Here is a 20,841-nt window from a genome sequence, read left to right on the forward strand (position 1 = left end):
TGGAGATTTAAAAAAAATATTTGCGCAAACCGTTTGCACAAACTAGTTATTTATAACACCAATATAAACAAACTTACAGATGCATGTAATTAAAAATTTGAAAAGCACAAAAATCAAATTTGCGCAAGCACTTGCCGGAACCTAGTTTGCGCAAACTTGGCTAAAACTATATTATTTCATATTTAACGGAATTTAAAATACAATAATATAATAAAAAAAGGTATGCGCAAATTTTCAATGCATAGCGTTAAATAGGTTATCTAAAAAAATTACGCAAAATGAACACAGTTCTGCGTTAGCTTGCGCAAACGAAAATTATACACTTGCCGCTAGTCTATCTTGTGTGTATGTAAAATTTTCTTTTGTCTGTAGTGTATTGTTTAAACTTTTATTCTTGCTGTCTTTGTTTGTATTTTCACTTATTTAATTACACATAAAAATGTATGGCTTATAAAAACGCTATTGCTGCAACTGTTCTCTCCATTCCCTCAACTGCATTTTCAACTAGTTTATTACAATAAATGCTTGATCATTTAATATGTACGAGTACTTTGTTTTGTTTGCGTTTTTTTAAAGTAAAATTTGGTTTTGTTTTATTTTTATTTTTGTTCTTTTTGCGCACAGCAAATAAACAAAAATAATATACATTGTATTTGTTGCTGTTGTTGTTTGTAAAATATTTTACTGGTGTTTTCGTCTTAATGAAGTAGTTGTTTCGCATGCTCTTACTCTCTTTCAAACGCCGCTTTGCTCTCTTACGTGCTTGCAGCGTTCTTTACTTAATTTAATTTTAATTTTTTTTTATCAGTTTCTTTTCACATAGAACATTTAATAATAATATTTGTATATATATATTCATTCGTTTTTTTCTTGTTGTAGTAATATTAATAATATAATTTTAAGCATATTTTGTATAATATAAATACGTTTCATATATGTATGTATGTTTATGTAGTTATGCAATATTTTTCTCTTTCAAATTTCGTCATACAACTCCTCTGCAACTTTTTTTTTTCTTTTCTTTAAAATTTCCAGCATAACTTTTTCGTCATCATTAACTTATTCGTTACGTGTTTAATTTTATAGAAAAAAAAGAGAGAGTGTGTGTTTTTTTTCTTTTTTGCTTATACGATTATTTAGTTCTTCATTTACATTTACTGTGATGTCTCTTGTGATATTATTATATATGTTTGTCTCTTTCGCACAAATGACGCCCGTGTTCCGTGCGTTTCCCGCTCACACACACTTCCTCTCCTGTTATCTTACTTATGTATACAATGCGCTCCCTATCTCCCTTACGCTGCCCTAACTATTATGAGAGCTTTGAGTTTACGTCAAAATTACCGTTTACTTGTGCTCGCTAACTCTTGCTAGCTATTACTCACGTTCTCTCTCTCTATCTCACTTACTCTACGTAGAACGCTCACACGCTACATAACTCTGCTCTATGCACCAACTAATCCACTGAAAGAAATTATTTGGTATTTGCGTTGCATTTGCTGCAGCTACTCTGACTAGTGGAGCTTGGGAGGTTTTACATTCATTCATTATTCTTCATCTAATTGTGTTGTTGTTGTTGTTGTGCTAGTAAATTGTGGTGATGGTTCTTGTTGCTACAGCTATCGGTTTACAAATTACACTGCCATAGTATCGTAGGCTGTGAATCCTGCGCCACTTTGTTGTTGGAGTTGTTTTGGACCGGCTTCGTTTCTGTTTTTTTCGCATTGGTTTTGCGAAATTTGCGAAAAACATGAAAAAATCAATTATTAGTAAAAAATCATAAATACTTTTCGTGATAAGTGTTCTAAATGCGGTGAATAAATTACAGTTGTATGATATGATAGTTTTAAGTTCTGCAATATTAAGCTCATTCATAACTCATTACGTTTGTATAAATATTAGTTTAGTTAATATATTTTACTCGCTTACATTTATAAATACAGTTAGGGTTTAATGGTTTAGTAATATACCGTTATATAAATTGTGTATTTTAAGAGGCGACGATTTTTTTGTAGATTGCACTTTTATAGGTTAGAATCCCAAAATTGGAGATTTTAATTCAAATTCAGAATTATTCACAAAGTAACATCAATATTAAAGATATGTTGGAAGGAAAACCCCCCTCAGAAAGATATACTGGATACGCTACAGGGTTAGAAAATATATCGAAATCAAGATTTATCAAGAATATGCTATATGTCTTGTAGTTAAGTTGACTTTCTCTACATCAACCATAAGTTTAACTACCACTTATCGGTTCAGTGAAACAAATTTTACCGTTAGTAGGTTTTATATATAGGTTTGACAACTCTCACTCAACGGAGTGCTTTCTACTTTTCGGCTTGACTGCAAAATTTAGCGGTGATAAGCTAAACAAAAACTTTTCCGCAGCCCAGTATATTCGAGAAAGTAGAACTAATTTTAAAATAAAAAAAAATTGTGTTTCCATGAAACATTCGTAGCCTCTTTCGTTGAAAAAGTAAATTGATGTATAGTTATGATATTTAAAATGCTGTCAGACACTTGCTTATAAAACTATGTTTTAAGCTTTTCATTATGAATTTCTAAAAAAAAGATTAGAGCGCTCATTCAGTTTGTAGTAGTAAAAGCTGATAGATGGTTGAACTCATATACACATTTTTTGAGTGTAGCAAAGTATTCCATTGGCTATTCCTTAGTGTTTCGTGTAAATAATAGTTATTCATTCAATCCAACTGGTGTCAAGTAAAAATTAAAAATGTAAAATAAATTGATCCGTAATTTTGCAGTACTTAGCTACTAGGGAGTTACGCAAACGTTTACTATATTGCCTTTTCCTATGGCTTATGAAGTAGCTTATTGCAATCTTTGAAATCAATCATTCGGTACAGAAAATGTTAGAAGAGGTAAAGAAAAAACATTAAAATATAATATTTAATATTAAGAAAACTGTTGACATTTCCAACGCCTAAAATAAAGGCCTAACAATCAGCCTGTGAGCTGACAATATCTTTTATGGCTTCGTATTGTACTTTATGCCATGTACACTGTTCATAGATTCATATACACATGAGATACAGCAAAAGTAAAAGATATGAAAATAGAGAGTGGCTTTATTTTGACAGTAATTTTTTTGTATTATTGAATATCCTAACTTCAAAGATCTCTTAAAATGGCATAACTAGTTTTTTATTATAAATAGTAATCCGATTCTATAGATTATCTAGTACAGCCAAGTGATTTTTATTTTGTGGTTACCTCTAGTTTATGGACAGGTTTTGTAAGGGTTATACATCCAAAGGCAAAGAACTCATGTAAACAAAAATTTCATATGTTTACAGGTGACTTTTTTCAATAGCCTTTTTTGACAGAACACGTGAGAATCGTGTCAAGCTGTCTCGTTAGTTTTGTTCAGTATCGTTTGACATTTCATCATGGTAAGACTTACGTCTGAAAAACGTTTACAAATCGTTCAACTTTATTATGAAATTTCATGTTCTGTAAAGAATGTGTTTTGCGCGCTTCGCTCAACTTATGGTCAACATAATCGGACCACCGAGCGTACTATTAGCAACACCATCACGCACCTTGTGACCCGGTATTCATTATTAGATATTAGTTCAACCGAATAGACCACGACCAGCACGCAGTGAAGAAAATCTGGCTGAGAGTGTGCACGAAGACCGTGGAGAGTCGGACTGATATATGGAACGACTTGGCGCATTTCGCGTCAAGATCTTAACTTGAAAGCATACAAAACACAGCTTCCGCAAGAACTGAAGCCGCTCGACTATTGAAAAGTTCCAGGAAGATCCGACATTTTTGAGCCAAATTTTATGCAGTGATGAGACTCATTTCTGGCTCAATAAGTATGTAAACAAGCAAAATGACAGCATTTGGGACGAAGAGCAACCTGAAGAGTTTCAAGAGCTGTCAAATAATGGTTTGATGTCATTTGTAGGCTGGTGGAATCATCGGTCCATATTTCTTCAAACGTAACGTAAATGGCGACCCTTATCACGCTATGATTCGACTATTTGATGCCTGAAATTGAAGCTCGTGGTCTCGGCGACATTTGGTTTCAACAAGACAGCGCCACTTCCCACACATCGCTTCAAATATGTTATGAGTGGATTTATTGAGAAAACATCGGTGTGCAGATAATTTCATGTTTTGGACCGATCGACTGACCACCAAGACCGTTAAACTTTTCCTGTGGAGATATGTAAAGTATAAGTTCTATGCGGACGATTCCGCTTCGATTCGAGGCCTTGGATCAAAACATCACGCGTGATATTCGCCAATTACCAGTCGAAATGGTCGAACGAATCATCTAAAATTGCCGCGGCCAACATTTGAAAGAGATAATTTTCAAAAACTACGTGTGAAAGAATGTTTTTTCGAATGATAATAAACATTCCCCATTAAATTTGAGGTTTCTGTGTTTTTTATTTAAAACCTCGAAATATATCTATGTATATCACCCTTATGATCAATTGCGAATCAGGTAAATCTGTAAAGGAATGCAATTTTGGGGAAAACAAAAAAAATATGGGGTTTCTAATCGGTATTACAGTTATGAGCGCGATGGTAGTTCTCTCTATTTATCACAAGTACTGGAAGAAATTAAAAATTGAGTTCGCTGAGAAAATTTCTACAAGTTTTGAGTTCCTACGAAGAGCAGCTGATAAGTACTTAACTGATATGTTTCGATAACTACAAAATTTTGTAAAAAACTTTAAATATTTAACCTGAAATACAGTTTCGCGCCATGTGCATGTAAATATGTAAGCAAAGAGTTCTTTGTATGAGTGTCAGAAACATACTCAGCAACCAAAGCTTACATTGCAAATATTTGTATGTGTTTTTACGCTGCTATTTGTATACATTTCAAAAGCATGTACCGTTAAATTCCATATACAAATGTTTATATTATTATAATATGTATATAATATATATGTACGTATGTATATACTTATTGGAATTTTGTAATAATCAAACTGTGATTTGCCGTTCAACTCAAACACAAAATACAACAATAAACATATGTAAATAACAACAAAAAATTTAAGCTTGAAACTTAAACATCTTCAAATAAAACAACACAACATGCAAATAATACTACTCGGTTATTAACAAAACTACGAGTCAAATATATTTTACCCGTTTAATCATATCTTACTATGTGGCTACGCATGCAAAGAACAAGTAAATATAATAATAATATTTTATATCAAATTGGTATAAATATATGTTATTATTTTTTGACATATACACGCATTAACAAATTACACCATTTATAAATAATCAACTTACAATGGCCGTCGACTATGGTGAATAAGTACGAGTGGTTTTTGTAGGTAGTAGAAATTGGTAGTAGAAGTAGTTTACATAGTAGTAGAAGTGGGTGAGTTGTACATCAGGAATTAAATAAAAAAATATAACCAATAAAAAATTAATTTTATTATTAGTCCAAAATTTGTGCTTTAACTTTAACAGCAATTTTAATTTTTTATGTTTACAATTTCAAATTGTTATTATTTTATATTTATATTTTTACTTGATACTAACAATTACTCGTATTTCAAGGTATTTTTTAAATAAATTAGTTTTTGATTAAAAAATAAAATAAAATGTTATTAAAAATTGCTTTAAACTGAACAATAAAACATAATTACTTTATTTAAAAATTTTTTTAAAAATTGTATAAAATTGTGAAAACTATGGTTTTCAAGGTTAAATTTTTAATTTTTATGCATTCATTAAATATTTTAAAGACATATTTTATGAACAATATTATTACTTGATATTTTTAGACATTAAAAATTGCTCAAATTTTACAAAATTCTGTAAATATGTTAAATGTTCAACTTAACTTTTTTCATTTAAATTACTTTTTAGAATTTATAAAATTAATAAATTTTTCTATAGTTTATTAAAATTTAAAAAAATTGAATAAACACGTGCTCAAATGTTTAACTTTTCGCATTTAAATTACTTTTTATGATTAATAAAATCAATTAAATTTTCAGAGTTTACTAAAATTTTATAGAACTGTACAAATACGTGCTCAAATATTGTATTTTTTTAATGTAAATTATCACTTTTTTATTTCAAAAGCTTAATACACTTTTTAAAAAAATTTTATATTTAATTTTTTATATTTTACATAAAATTTTTAAAATTTATTTTTTCGTTGTTTTCAAGTTTAACATTGCGCAACTAACAAATATTAAACTTTTTGTAACTAAATGCAATTAAGTGTAATAAATACACATTTTTTATATTTATTTGTGTCTTAAAATTTTTAGCTTGGCCCCAAAAAACCAAACTACAAAAAAATATAATTATATGATTACTTATTTTAAGCAACTGCAACTACTTGAAACTAATATAATTGCTGTGTGTAACAAATTTATAAACTAAAAACATAGTAAATTTAATTTTGTTATTTCTTTTGCGTGCCTTAAGTACTTTACCTTTCAATCAGTTTGCGCATTTCTTCAGTTGTACGCTGATCCTTTTGCAGTGGGGATCTTTTGACAGCTGCTTACAGTTAAATTTTTTAGTTTATGTGCATATATTGAGTATTGAAAATCAAACGTTTCCCAAACGTTAGCACAAATATATTTAGTTTCAGTATGATAAAATTCCGAAATAATATGTTAAAAATAAAAAAGGAGAAAGAAAAGTTATATAAATCAATAAATTAACCAAAATAAAGTTCATGTAAATTCCTAGCAAACTTACAATTGTAATCATTTCAAATACAATTTCAAGGAATTTTTCAAAATTACCTTTAATATGAAAATACTTTAAATTAAATTAAACCATATTTGATTTTCTTTTTAAAAATTTAATTTTTGAAAAATTTTTTAAAATTGTATTTTCCATTAAACATATTTCTCATGTGCAATTAATTATAATTTTTATGGAACTTAAAAAATCGACAACCATAATTGTGCAAAATAAGTTAAGAAGTTCATTAAAAACGATTTTAAACGATGCTAATTTTGGATGCTTCGAAATAAGTAAAGCAATTTTTTAAAGAGAAATTAATAATTTTTTTAATAATTTCCAAAAATATTCCTTTTAAGAAACGAGTGATTTTTTTGGATACTGTTATTGTTTTTCAATCAGAATATAAAAAAAAACAATAATATCGTTTCTAACCTTACTTTAGAAAAAACTTTTATTTCTACTTGAGCTTAATTTACATTCAGAATAAAACGAAATACCTTCTGCTAAAATGAACCCTATTTTATTAATTTTATGGCAGACCTCAGAGGCACTGTTCAGGTGCTTAATTTGCATACTGGAAAGTGAAAGAATCAGATAGAACTCAAAATTGCTTTATATGGGAAGTAGGCAGAGATATAATCCTATATCTCATGAAAAAAAAATAAAGCAAGAGCATACAAATTTAATTTGAATTATTTTTTTATAGAAATTTTGAGGTTTTGAAAATTTTTAATTTCTCTTTAGGTGCTAAAATTTTAACGCAACAAGAAAAACAATGGTTTTCATAAAAAGTTTTTATAAAAAAAATTTTTGTCTATGCTCGTGAGATAAAGGAATATTATGAAAATTTAAAATTAAAAAAATATATAAATTATAATAAATACAATTTTTTTACAATGAAAATAATTAGTTTTAACATACATATGTAATTAAAACATAATAAAAAAATACATAAAATGTTAAATTTGTTAAAATGCATTTTTTTATGTTTTATGATCCAACCAACTTTCAATTTTCCTGTATTTTGAAATCAAAATAAATTTCGACTCTAGCAAATTTATGGTTGTAAATACTTATATATTAAAAACTTGTTTCACATATTTTTTTCTATCTTTAAAACTACAAATAATAAATTGCTACAACTACACATGGATTTTACTAAATTAACTTAGATTTTCAAAATGAAATGTGCATGCTGATGCCACATATGAGGTGTAATGTTGTCAATGATGGTAATGATATAATAAATATAAACATGGAATTATTTGAAATAAAAATTTATGCTTAAACTTTAAAACTAAAACCCGCATTATGTTTTTTTAATCACAGACAATAATTTGTTATGAACAAAATAAAAAAAATTAAATAAAAATAATTTTTTTTTAACCCAAAACATATATGTATGTATATAAACACAAGAACAGTTAATGAAAAATGTGCTTGAAAATGAAATGAAAAGAAACGGTGCAAAATTATATGAAGAAATTGTTGAAAATAACCCAAACCGTCGTTGCAAAATGTAAACAAAACTTTAACCAATTTGTATAATTTTAACAATAAATTAGACACAAATTATTTAGCAAAACACAGTATGAATATTTGAAAACGCTTATATGTAAATAAATTTAAAAAATCACATTTTTTAGAAATATGAAACGCATTTGTTTAATGTTCACATGAGTAATCACATGACACTCATTCGCTGAGTAACGATGAGCGGAGCCGAATGATGATTTATAAACAGTTTGAATTGTATGCGGTTCAATGAGTGAGGGGCGGACAAAACATGTAACGCGATTAAATGCAAACTAAAAGCAGTGCGAACACACTTTTCATGACAATTCGTGTTGGCAACACTGCTTTCAGTTGAAAATATTTTGTATAATTAAAAATAAGCTGTCATTTCTTATAAAGTACTCTTCATTATAAATAAATATAATTCCTATTAAACATATATGTATGTATAAATTATATTTGAATGCTTGTATGTATGTAAAACTTATCAACTAAAACGCTTAAAACTCCATGAACGTCGCATTTGGGGCTTATGAAAAATGAGCAAACGAAAATTACCACGCGTTATGAGCATTTTTGAGGTTCGATGAGTGATATGGTGACTTGGAGTGTGCAACTGAGAATTTTGAAAATTTTTTAAACTAATTTATGACGAAGTATTAAACTTTTTATTGCATTAAAGCATACACAACAACATTTTTTATAAAAAGAATTGCGCTAAAAATGCGTGGTTGGGTAACTAATTTGTAAACAAAACAAAAATGTTTGCGTGAGAAATTTTAAAATAACAACAACTTTAACAATTATAAGTTTTTGAAAATATTCCGATTGCTTTTTCACTCACCCTCATTGGAGTCTTCTGCTAATAATGTATATTTGCATTATTTTTTTCCAATTAAATTATTAAAGACGCAAAAATAGCGTAAATTGGCGTAAGTTTGTGTTAAGTACAAAGAAAAAAATATTTCGAAATGCGTTTAGTAGTCACACATTGCAAAATGCCGTTATACTGTACACAAAATAATTATAGTAATTTATTTCAATTCATATAAACCTTTAAAATATCTGGCATAACCTCAAAATCTTAACTTTTTACTGCTATTTATTGCCTAGCACTTTCAATTATGTTTAAAACTTACCACCATAATTGCCGCGTGGTCCATGATCGCGATCACATTCAGCTTCTGAGATTTCATTGCTCTCCTTGGAGTCGTTGAACGACGAGTTGCTCATGTCGTGGTTGCGTGGTGGTGGTGGTGGAGGTTCTGGCGAGCCATTACCTGGATTACGTGCAGAACCTAATTAGTAGCAGTCACATTAAAATCTTCTAAATATATCCCCCTACTTCAAAACCACCCAGACTTCGGCACATACTTACCAACACTACGACGTCCCATGGAGCCACGTGAGCCATAATGATCATATGGTGTGCCATATGGACCGCCATATTGTGATCCATATTGATCCTCTTCGGGTGCGCAATTAGCGGGATCATCATATTCGGGTCCGGGACCAGAGTACAGACTGCCGCCTTGTGAGTTGACGCGTGTGTAACGACGCTGTAAATTCAATACACATTTTTTGCATTTTAAATTGTGTGTTATTTATGTATATGCGTGCACTCACATATTGATCTTCTTCGGCGCAATTGGCTGGGTCATCATACTCCGGTGCTGGTGTATAAATGGACGATTGTCCGCCTTGGCTATTCTTGCGTGCGTAACGATTAGCGCGTGGCATTGACTGTGAACCGGAACGTGAGTGTACATGTCCAGGGTGTCCGGGTGGTCCCATGGTGCCTGCGTGTCCGGGTCCAGGTGCATGTCCATTTTGATGAGGGAAGGTTTGGAAATTCATAGCCTTGGTGGGGTCCATTTCTTCACGGAAGCCGAGCAAGTGGAAGGTCGCATAGGGGCAGATCTCATCTTCCATGCCTTTTTTAATGTTGTTGTTTGTGTAAGAAAATTTCGTATAAAAAATTTTGAGTGTTAGTAGTTTTCGGTTTTAAAATTTTAAAAATTTAGGTGTATTGTTTTTGTTTTGTGGGTTTGAGGGGTTATGTTGTTACTGTTGTTACACTGTACTGTATTGAGTAGTTATATTATAGAAAACAGCATGCATCTCTTTACTTTTTTTAGTTAACTATCCATTAATATACATACATCTGTATATACATAATATTTATGTACACCATTACTTACTGTTAGTATTTGTTAAATACGGTAATCTTTGTTTGAGTGCCCACAAAATCCAAAAATGTTAAATATGATTTTTTCAAAGTTTTTGTTTTAGAAAAACAAATAAATAAAAATTATATGTGTAAATAATAGTACTGTTAAAATCTTTATACGAGCGATACCTTGTTATCTTACTATTTTTTGCTTTGAGTTATTTTTTTAAGTTAAGCTTTTGCTTTTGAACTGTAGATTTTTTCTAGTAACCAAATTGTTTGTGCAAAGTACGATTTCCACTTCAAATTATAAGCAGAATAATTAAAAAAAAATTTCCATCTCATTTTTTTTTCTCAAAATTCAAATTTTCTAAAATATTATTTTAAATGAAAAATCTATTAAAAATAGATAAAAGATATAAATTGTTATGCTTTTTTTTGGAAAAACCAAATTTAGTATCTTCCAAAATTTAAAAAACAATAAAAAAACTTAATTTTTTTGATCTATTTATAATATGTTATTTATTTTCATAAAAACCTATTTTTGTTTTTCTCAACATTTTTTCTAAAAACAAATTTTTAATTTTTTTACAACCATTTTTATGGATTTTTCATTTGTTTAAGAATGGTTTAGAAAATTTGAAACTTGAGAGAAAACAAAAATATTTTTTTTTCAAAACTAAAAAAAAACTTAAATTTTTTAATAGTTTTTAAAAAAAAATTCAATTTTTTTGATAGTTTTTTTTTTCATTCAAAATATGTTTTTGAGGTTACCCACCTTACGAAAATAAATTTTGCTAATTTCTTATTTAATTTTAATTATTTTAAATATTTTTGCAGCCCTAAATTCGTTATTTGATTAGTTTTTTATTAGTGGCATCCAATTGGAAAAAAATAAAAAATACATAAGGTATAAATAGCAATAAAATAAAATAAAAATCTTAATTAAAAAATAATAAAATTAAGCACAACACAATTAAAAACCCATAAAAGTCAATACCACCCATGTTAACGCCTACCTGGATGTCTATAATGACACTGTACATCTTCGGGACCATAATGATTACCGTGCAATGGCACTGGTGGGGCCTTCAATTCCTCATACAAGTTAGTACGGCGTGGATCCCAGGTAGAGTGATTTGAGCGTATGCCACGTGCTACTCGAGTACACATAAATGAGCATAACACAACATAGCCGAGAATAGCACAGCATAGCCGAGAATAGCACAGCATAGCCGAGAATAGCACAGCATAGCCGCGCATAGCACAGCATGGCATAGCACAGCATAGCCAATAGATGCGTACAAGTATTGCGTGGCATAAGCCCATGGTTTTAATAATGCACCGTAACATTTCATATAAACCGTTATGTATATGTTTAGAGTGTGTAGTTGCGTTTATTTGTGTAATTGTTTGATTGTTTGTTTGTTGTTTTTGTTGTCATTTTATTTTATATAATAAGATTTAAAAAAATTCGTCATATAAAACACGTTTTATAAAACATCAAGCGGTTGCAGGAGTAAAAAGCCATATAAATCGGGATTTTGTCGAGGGTTGGGATTACAAGTAGGCAATTTTCAGATGATGAACATAAAAATAAACAAAAAGATAAGATTTCTTTGAATTAAAATATTATAAAAAAATAAAGAAAATGCTATTCTAATAATTGTGCTAAAGCATTATGAGTGGAACAAACATTTTTTATCAAATACTTCGTTAATTTATTTTTTCTTTCGTTCAATGAATGGTGCTAAACCCGACTAGAAATCAGAAATTTAGGTTTGTATAAAAAAATATAATGTTTAATACTGTTACCTAAGGTAGACCTAATTCTGACTCTGGAGGATGGAGCCATGTGTAGTAGTTCACGCAAGCGAGGAGAGTTCTCTGATATTTCTTGTTGCAGCCAAGATACGCACTCACCTCAGTGCAGCAAAAAACGCACGTCAACAAATGCAATCACAATAGACAGCCGAACGATTTTCGACTCGACTTGTAATCCTGCTTTCTAAGAGCACTCGTCAGCAACTCGATATAAGAGAACTGTGGGACGGCATTTCTAGCTCATTACGTACTTTGGTTTTCGGAAAATGCACAAGAACAGCTGGTACGATGAGGAGTGCCGTGTTGCAGCGAAGAGAAAACATACTGCCTACCTCGCAACGTTACAATCGACCACAACAAGTGCGGGATGGGATAAATACCGAGAGCTGAAAAGGGAAGCGAGACACATTTGCAGACAAAAAAAGAGACAGAACGAAATGCGTGAGTATGATGAGCTTGACAAGCTGGCCGACAGGGGCAATGTTCGGAAATTCTATGAAAAGACGCAGCGACTAACAGAAGGTTTCAAAAACGGAGCATACTCTTGTGGAACCCCCAGAGGTGATCTAGTGATTGATGCCCAAAGCATACTAAAATTATGGAGCGAACACTTCTCCAGCCTGCTGAATTGTAGTGAAAGCATAACGCCAAGAGATGGCGAACCCAAGTCTCCAATCAATGACGATGCAGCAGACGTTCCATTGCCAGACCATGAAGAAGTTTGAATAGCAATTATCCGACTGAAGAAAAACAAAGCGGAGGAGCATGTATCAGCTTCTTTGTAGAATAAGGTCGGAAGAAATTCCGATAAAATAGCCCCAACGATTGGAATTAAAGTGTGCTCTGCCCAATCTACAAAAAGGGAGACCTCAGAATCTGCACTAACTACCGTGGGTTAAGCCTCCTCAAGATCGCATTTAAGATTCTATCGAGCGTATTGTGTGAAAGATTAAAGCCCACCGTCAACAAACTGATTGGCCTTTATTAGTGTGGCTTTAGGCCTGGAAAATCAAAAACTGGCCAGATATTCACTATGCGCCAAATATTGGAAAATACCCGTGAAAAGAGGATAGACACACGCCACCTCTTCGTCGATTTCAAAGCTGCTTTTGCCAGTACGAAAAGAAGCTGCCTTTATGCCACTAGGTCTGAATTTGGTATCCCTGCAAAACCAATACAGTTTTGTAAACTGACTTTGAGCAATGCCAAAAGCTCCGTCAGGATCGGTATGACCTCTCCAAGCCGTTCGATACCAAACGAGGTCTCAGACCAGGCGATTCCCTATCGTATGACTTCTGTAATCTACTACTGGAGAAAAAAATTCGAGCTGCAGAGCTGAATCGAGAAGGCACAATCTTTTATAAGAGTACAGCTATTGGCGTAGGCCGATGATATTGATATCATTGGCCGGAACAACTGCGCCGTTAGATCTGCTTTCTCCAGATTGGATAAGGAAGCAAAGCAAATGAGTCTGGTGATGAACGAGGGTAAGACGAAAGATCTCGGCGACATTTGGTCTCAACTAGGCGGCACCACTTCCCACACATCACATAAATCAATGGATTTATTCAGAGAACAGTGCGGTGAGCAGATAATTTCAGGTTTTGGGATGGCCGACTGCCTGCCAAGATCGTGCGATATCACACCGTTAGGATTTTTCCTGTGGGAATACGTAAAGTCTAAAGTATAGTCCCGTTTCAATTCAGGCCTTGGAGCAAGACATCATGCGGGTCATACGCCAGTTACCAGTCGAAATACTCAAACGTGTTATCGAAAATTGTACTCAAAGGATGGACCAACTGAGACGTAGCCGCGGCCAACATTTGAAAGAGATAATCATTAAAAAATTAATGCAAAAGAATGTTCTTTCGTACAATAATAAAGCATTCCCATTAAATTTTTCTATGTTTTTTCTAAAAAAAAAAAAGTTGGGAATCTCGAAATGGATCACCCTTTATTTCACGAATTCATTAAGTCGTAAAGCTGCTTTTATTTATATCCAAAGTAAGTTTCACGTTGCTACAACAACAGACCATCGTACTCTTTCTGATGAAATGAATTCATGTCTCTCTCGTTTTTTTTACTTTCTCCGTAGTATATAGTTGACTGTTTCTTCGTGTATCTTCTAAATTGTCATTACTTAGTGTTATCTTCTAACTTTTACAACCAAAATAGCACAAAAGCATAATTGTTGATAGAACGCTTTAAAATGTGTTTTGTTTTTTTCAAAATGTTGTTCCACTTATAATAAAGCAAAAGTAACAACTTACGACTATTATCTAAATTTACTACAACATTTATGGAGCATGCAAGAGGTATAAATATTCAGCAAAAGGACATTACGAAATGTTTAAAGAGAAATAATCGCATTTTTAAAATGTAGCTTAAGTTTAAAGTTACACTGCTACACCGTAAAAAATTACTTTAAAAGTGCGTAAAAGGTTAGACAGAAGTAAGAATGAGTCAAAAATTAGCAAAATTCAAGTTTACATTAAGACATTTCAAATTACATTTACAGTTTTCATAGAGACTTGTAAATTCATAATTTTTTTAGTTATTATTTCTTCTTTTATTTATAAAATTATTATTTTTTAAATAATTACAATTTTTTTTTGTGCAATTTAGTCCTTTTTTACTTGCATTGCATATGCGTTTGGCGCAAAGCGTATATGAATAACTAATAAGCCAAAAAATTGCATACAAATTTACGCCAAAACAAAAGGAATTTCGTGACACTCAAAATATCGAAATGAAAATAACCGAAAAATCAATGGAAGAACAAGAGGATATTTGCTCGCATTAATAAATGTTGTAATTCGTAAATTTAGATGCTTACTTATCACTGTACCTCGCTTAATCCGGTCGCAGGTGTTGTAATTGGAGCCGGGCACTGGTGGCAGCTTGCGATTGGGTGGTGCAATATAGCCGAGCTCGTCACGCAAATCGGGTCGTCGTTTGTCCAATGTGGCGCCAGGTCCCATGGTCTGATTGTAAACTACATCGTCTAGAATTAATATATGATATGGCAAACTCAATATTGGGGGCACTGAAGATGCTTTTACCGTTTGACTTTCAATTGGTTTCTTTTCTAATTTAAAAACTTTCTTACTTTACTTCTGTTTTTTTCTTCTTTTGTACCGCTTGCTACCGTTCGCTTTGGCAGGTATTTTTCAATTGTTTTTCTTTTTTTTTTGGTTACAAAATCAATTAAATCATTTCGCACAAAATTGACTTACGTGTTACGATTTTTGTTTATTGCTAGTGAGTGCCAGAGTAAAAAAGAGAAAGAGTACGAACCAACGAACGAGCTTAAAGGAATTAAGAATTGTGCAACACAACTTTTTATAAAATTTTTTAAAACTAATTAAAGGTGTTTACATATTTTTCTGCTCATTACATGTACTTTAAGTTCCAATATATTTTCTGTAATATATTTATATATTATTTTTTTTTTTACATTTTATATATAAAAATATTGTAGTAAAAAGATTTTCGAAACTTTCTTCATAAATATACCAACATACGTACATACGTTTAATTCAAAAATTACGAATAATATTATGAAATGTATGATTGATTTACGATTTCGAATGTTATGCTTACAATTTTTTGGGGTGGAAAAAAGTTGCCAATTATTTCGAATTTCAATATTATTTGCTGCTATGAATTTCGATTTTTTACAAAAGCATCTTAGTTTGGGGGTTTTGGGCGCATTTTTTTAAAAAATATTCAAAACTTAAAGAAAACGCAATTCTAGTTAGAGTGTCATGTTGTATAGAAATTGAAGTTCGTGATAGCGTTGTAGGAAATTTGTGTGTTTTGAGTTAATTTATATTCAGAGGAAACACAAACAGAAATTTGTATTGGAAATATAGAGAAATTAACTATGTATTTTTGAGTTCGAATAGTCAATATAGAGAAAGAGTAAGAAAAAAGTGTTGAATTCAGAATATAATTGGTATGTAGGTATGTATAATATCATAGTTACAACTAAATCGTACAAAAAACCATATGGGTCCTAGAATGAAAAAAGTAGATATTTATCTAGTTAAGGGTAGCTAAGATTCCCGATAAACAGTGAATTGGTATATTCATAGCATATATGTAGAAGCCAGCAGATATGATAGCCTTTAGTTTTGCTAAACGCAGTTATTAAAATACTTATTCACAAAAAAAAACAAAGAAATTTAATAATAATAACAGACCAGGTTTATAAATACTATTTTGGTGGGTAGAGTGGATGTTTGACGAAGCACTTAAGCCGTTGGTGGTCCATTGTGAAACTGACACACTATTTAAGAGGTTATACACAGTTAGAATCTTCAAAAAAAAAATCGATTTTTTATTTTGATTTCTTAATGAACATATATTTAAAAATATGCACAGAAAATTTCATATCGTTGGGGTGAATATTTTCGAAGTTAGACGCAAATTTGAAAGGGCGTTTCAGAGTGCTTGGAAGTACAAACTTTAAACGCTTTACTGAAAGTGATGTTTTCAAAGTAGGTGCCCAACATTACTCCAAAACATGAGCTTCTTAAATATATTTTTGGTAACTAATCGAAGATTTTTTCTCACCCATAAATATATGTATTTTATAAATAATTTAAGGCCGAAATGTTGGTCAAAAATCGGTTTTTTTAGAAAGCGTCATTTTGTCAAAAAATTGTATTTTGCTTATTCCTTCGATTAATTGCTAGATTTGACATTACTTTAACGAAATCTGTTTGGTATTTTAAATCCAGTGGACCCAGTTCAGAGATATAGTGGTCACCGCAAAACGTCTTTTTTGAGAGGAGCTCCCAAAGATCAGATATCGAAGTGCTCCTTTCCAAATAAATATTTTTACTAATACTAAATCCTATAACACTGTTTAAAAATACATTAATACAAATTTTTGGGTACATAAATTTAAAAGTTTTCTAAAAAAGAATTCTTGAAAATTCGGCCTTCTAACTGTATATAACCCCTTAACTTTCAGAAAAGAATTATAAAATTTGTACTCTTAAAATGAAGTAAATAGAAAATTTCGTGAAAAATTACGTTACGTGATTTTTTAAATTTCAAAAAATTGTTTTTTAGAATATTTTCCCAAAGCTTCAGGCACCGCAATAAAAGTGTAGGAGGTAGAGCTTTTGTGAGAGCAGCCTGTCAGACTAGAATGGTCGACCACTTCAATATTTGATCGAGTTTTTCTCAAAACATCGCTTTCAAAGTCGATGGTGCCGATTTCTTAGAAACTAGTGAAACGATCTTATTGAAAAATTTCACAGTTCTTCTAGTTAGGATGACCTCCTGATGATTGCATGATTTTTTTTTGTCGATTACAACTAATTATTTTCAAGGCAGTTTGGGGTAAAAATTATACCTAAAATTATACTGCTTTGTGTGCAAATTTGTCAAAATTCATTTTCTTTTTCGAAATGCCTTCATTAACGACGACCTATACTCATCGACTACCCGATGAAATCTTATTTTTAATTTTAGATGAATCATTCGTCCATTACTATGACAATCGCGAGGAGACGTTTTTGGGTGGTTCATATACTCAAAAGTTGTAGTAATTAATTAATTCATTTTATTAATAACAAAGATAAGAAATAGGCAATTTTTTAGCCACAAAACCCACATAACCTGGCAGCCTAAAATTCTAAATAATTAGTTTTACCTTAACTGTTAACTCTGAAATTGAAAATTAACAAAGATGATTTTTTATCAAAGCTTCTTTAAACAATAATAAAGCTTTGAGCTATTCTCTGTAAGCTCTCGATTTCGCATATACTTTGTATCTCAAAAACGAAATTCTTCAAAAGATAAAATATCGAAGTGAAAATTTCCTTTAGTTCCAGTGAGTGCAGTGATTAAATGAATAAGTCCTAACTGATTTTTTTTTAATTCGAAAATGGTCTTAGAAATTTTTACAAATTTTTCTCTTTTGCATAGTTTAAACAAAAAGTTAAAAGATAAGTTATTTTATAAGTAATGTGGTTTACAAAATCATATAAAAAATATTTGTTTCGGGCTTGCTATAAATATACCAATCTCCGTATTTAAAACATTTACTTTTCTAAGGGTGGGTATAACCAATTTGTTAATGAGATGACATGATGGACATAATTTTCAACACTTAAATATATAGCTGTACATATATACATATATGAGTAATCATTTTAACATTTACATTACTACAACAACGATTACATACGAGTAAATATGTTTATATATGTATTCAAAAGTGCTACTAGATTTTCTAATGGAATTTAATAAGGAGTTCGAATTTTAATTCTTAGCTGATTTCAAAACATTCGAGAGTAATTTGTAACATCTGAAATTAAAACTGAAAGCAGGGTGTTTCAAATGCTCTTTACTTCCTTTTTACACTTCCTAGTTACTGTTATTAAAAAAAGTTGCGAGAATGTTCGTAATTTTTATAGGATCATTTAGTATTTTCCGAATTGTGTGTTGGTATATTTGTGTTGTTTTTGTTAATTATAATTATTTTTAAAATTGGCAAGGTTTCATGCTAAGTATTATGTTTTATATACAAGTGTATAAGGTTAGTAATAACGAATATAGCGTAACATTTAACACGAAAACAATTATTAACAGTAAATATTTTTTTTTTTACCGATTTTGTAGTGATTAGATATTAATTAATTTCTTTATCAAGCGCCAAGTGTAAGTAATTTGGCGATGAACATAAGTTTCTAGTTAGAATTTTTCAAAACAGAAATAAAATATGAAAATCAATACTTTCCACATTAAATATAAAATAATACAATAACAATGGTTATTATTATTCATGAAAGCACTTTGCTATGTATGTTTAAGCATAGGAAAATGCAAAACCTACAGTACACATCCTTTTGTCCTCCACGCAAGTCATCAGCACGGCGTCTGGAAAGCGCTACACATACAACAAGTATACCAACCGCTACCACAATGACTGTGGCTATTAAAGGCACCATAAAATTCAAGTCCAGCCATTCGGGCATCCAGGCGGGCAGGCGTATACGCGTATTCAGATTGCCTGCACCGCGACCATCGTCAAGTGGTGCAATGGTGCCTGATTTTTCGGCGCACATACACAATTTATGACGTAGTTTTTATGTTCGAAAGTAGTTTTTATAAATACAAACCCAGTTTTATTTATATTTTAATATATTATAGCGTTATTGCATGCATTATGATAATGTTCGAATTTTCGAAATTGTATTTTCGAATATTCGAAAATCACATATGTTGTTCATATCGATAATTATGTCAAGCCAAACATTTAAATAGTTAAAATTTTGTTCATAGTAGGGTACGGATGCATTTTTACAAAGTATTTAAATTTTTTTATTCATGTTTTTTGTTGTGTCGAATTAGCCGAAATGAAAACATTAACAAACATAAAATTGGTTTTGTTTTGTTGATTTGTTTAACGTCGTCATATTAAACGCATTATAGAGAGAGAGTTTCAGTGATCGTAGAAGTATGTAATAACACAATGGAAAGAAAGAAACAAAAAAAAGAAAATTCCATTAATAATATTCAGTGTATATACCTTTGTGATGATTGCCTTTGCTACGTAGAACACAAATAACAATTATCGCTATGATAATAACGAGTAGAGCAGCTACCACCGGTACAACTAAATTTAAGTTGGAAAGTATGATGCGTATCGTATCCTCGGCGGTTAGTTCGGGTAAGTCACGCGAAGGGGCAATTGTTCCTGTAACAACCAAAGTTTGTAGAAGCGCACAAACATACACACACACACACACACACACACACAAAGAGAGAGAAAGATAAAGAGAGAAAAGAGACACAGAGAAAGATAGAAAGCCCAAATTTTGGCATTACTCGATTAAAACGTCAATGCAATGTAGAGTATTTCGTTTTTCGAAATTATACATATTTTTTCGAAACATTACTTTGTTTTCTTTATCAAATTTATTTATGTATACAAAAGTTGAATTCGAAATTTTTGCTTGTGTTTATATAAGTAAAAAGAAATTTAATTAATAAGAGTAAAGAGTTTAAAACGTGTAACGCAAATTTCGTAGAAAAACATGTTACTTTGGAAACAGTTGGTTTTAATGGCACAACACATACATTTTAATTGCAAGTAGTTGCAAGAGCGAAAATCAAGCGTAGTTTTATTTATTGAGTGGTTAAACAGCTTCGTTAACACGAAAGAAATTGTGAAAAATTTTAAAGCTATTAATTCACTATATTACAGTTTTAAGTAAAGATTAAAGTGAATTTTAATAACAAATTAACATAATTTTTTGCAATTTCAATTATTCAGTGTACAGCACAGTGGGGTTAAAAAATATTATATGCAAGTTTCGAACACGAATTTCGAAGTTAATGCGAAACTTTATAAATTTAATCGTTAAAAACATTGCGTATGTTTTAAACATAACTTCGAATTTTCGAACATTAACTTCGAAATTTCGAACTTGAATTTCGAATGTGCGAACGTAAGTTCTGCTTGCTTATAATCATTTTAAGTAGTAAATTTCTTCGAAATACTACAGTTTCTCTATGATTAAAATTCACTTTATATTTTTGTTAAGTCTAGTAAATGCAATAATGTTAAAAAACACTAATTAATTATGGCT

General features: G+C 30.7%; 1 protein-coding gene across 14 annotated transcripts in view; it reads right to left on the reverse strand.

Moving 5' to 3' along the window:
* Window positions 1-956: 956 nt before the first annotated feature.
* LOC120773110 (Down syndrome cell adhesion molecule-like protein Dscam2) overlaps window positions 957-20,841 on the reverse strand; it is a 160,691-nt gene continuing 140,806 nt past the window's right edge. For 7 of the 14 annotated variants that reach the window (XM_040102091.1, XM_040102094.1, XM_040102095.1 and 4 more), the window contains exons 12-21: window positions 19,083-19,295; window positions 15,078-15,233; window positions 11,425-11,562; window positions 9,862-10,169; window positions 9,614-9,794; window positions 9,375-9,533; window positions 9,080-9,097; window positions 6,459-6,525; window positions 5,296-5,307; window positions 957-1,710 (exon numbers count right to left, since the gene is read on the reverse strand). In XM_040102091.1, coding sequence (XP_039958025.1) covers window positions 1,635-1,710; window positions 5,296-5,307; window positions 6,459-6,525; window positions 9,080-9,097; window positions 9,375-9,533; window positions 9,614-9,794; window positions 9,862-10,169; window positions 11,425-11,562; window positions 15,078-15,233; window positions 19,083-19,295 — 1,328 coding nt within the window. In that variant the 3' untranslated portion in view covers window positions 957-1,634. Of the gene's footprint in view, window positions 1,711-5,295; window positions 5,308-6,458; window positions 6,526-9,079; window positions 9,098-9,374; window positions 9,534-9,613; window positions 9,795-9,861; window positions 10,170-11,424; window positions 11,563-15,077; window positions 15,234-19,082; window positions 19,296-19,778; window positions 19,947-20,841 lie in introns of all 14 variants that reach the window. The other 7 variants (XM_040102104.1, XM_040102101.1, XM_040102100.1 and 4 more) reach the window with 6 other exon arrangements.

This window comes from Bactrocera tryoni, chromosome 3, assembly GCF_016617805.1.
Source record: "Bactrocera tryoni isolate S06 chromosome 3, CSIRO_BtryS06_freeze2, whole genome shotgun sequence".
NCBI classification, from domain to species: domain Eukaryota; kingdom Metazoa; phylum Arthropoda; class Insecta; order Diptera; family Tephritidae; genus Bactrocera; species Bactrocera tryoni.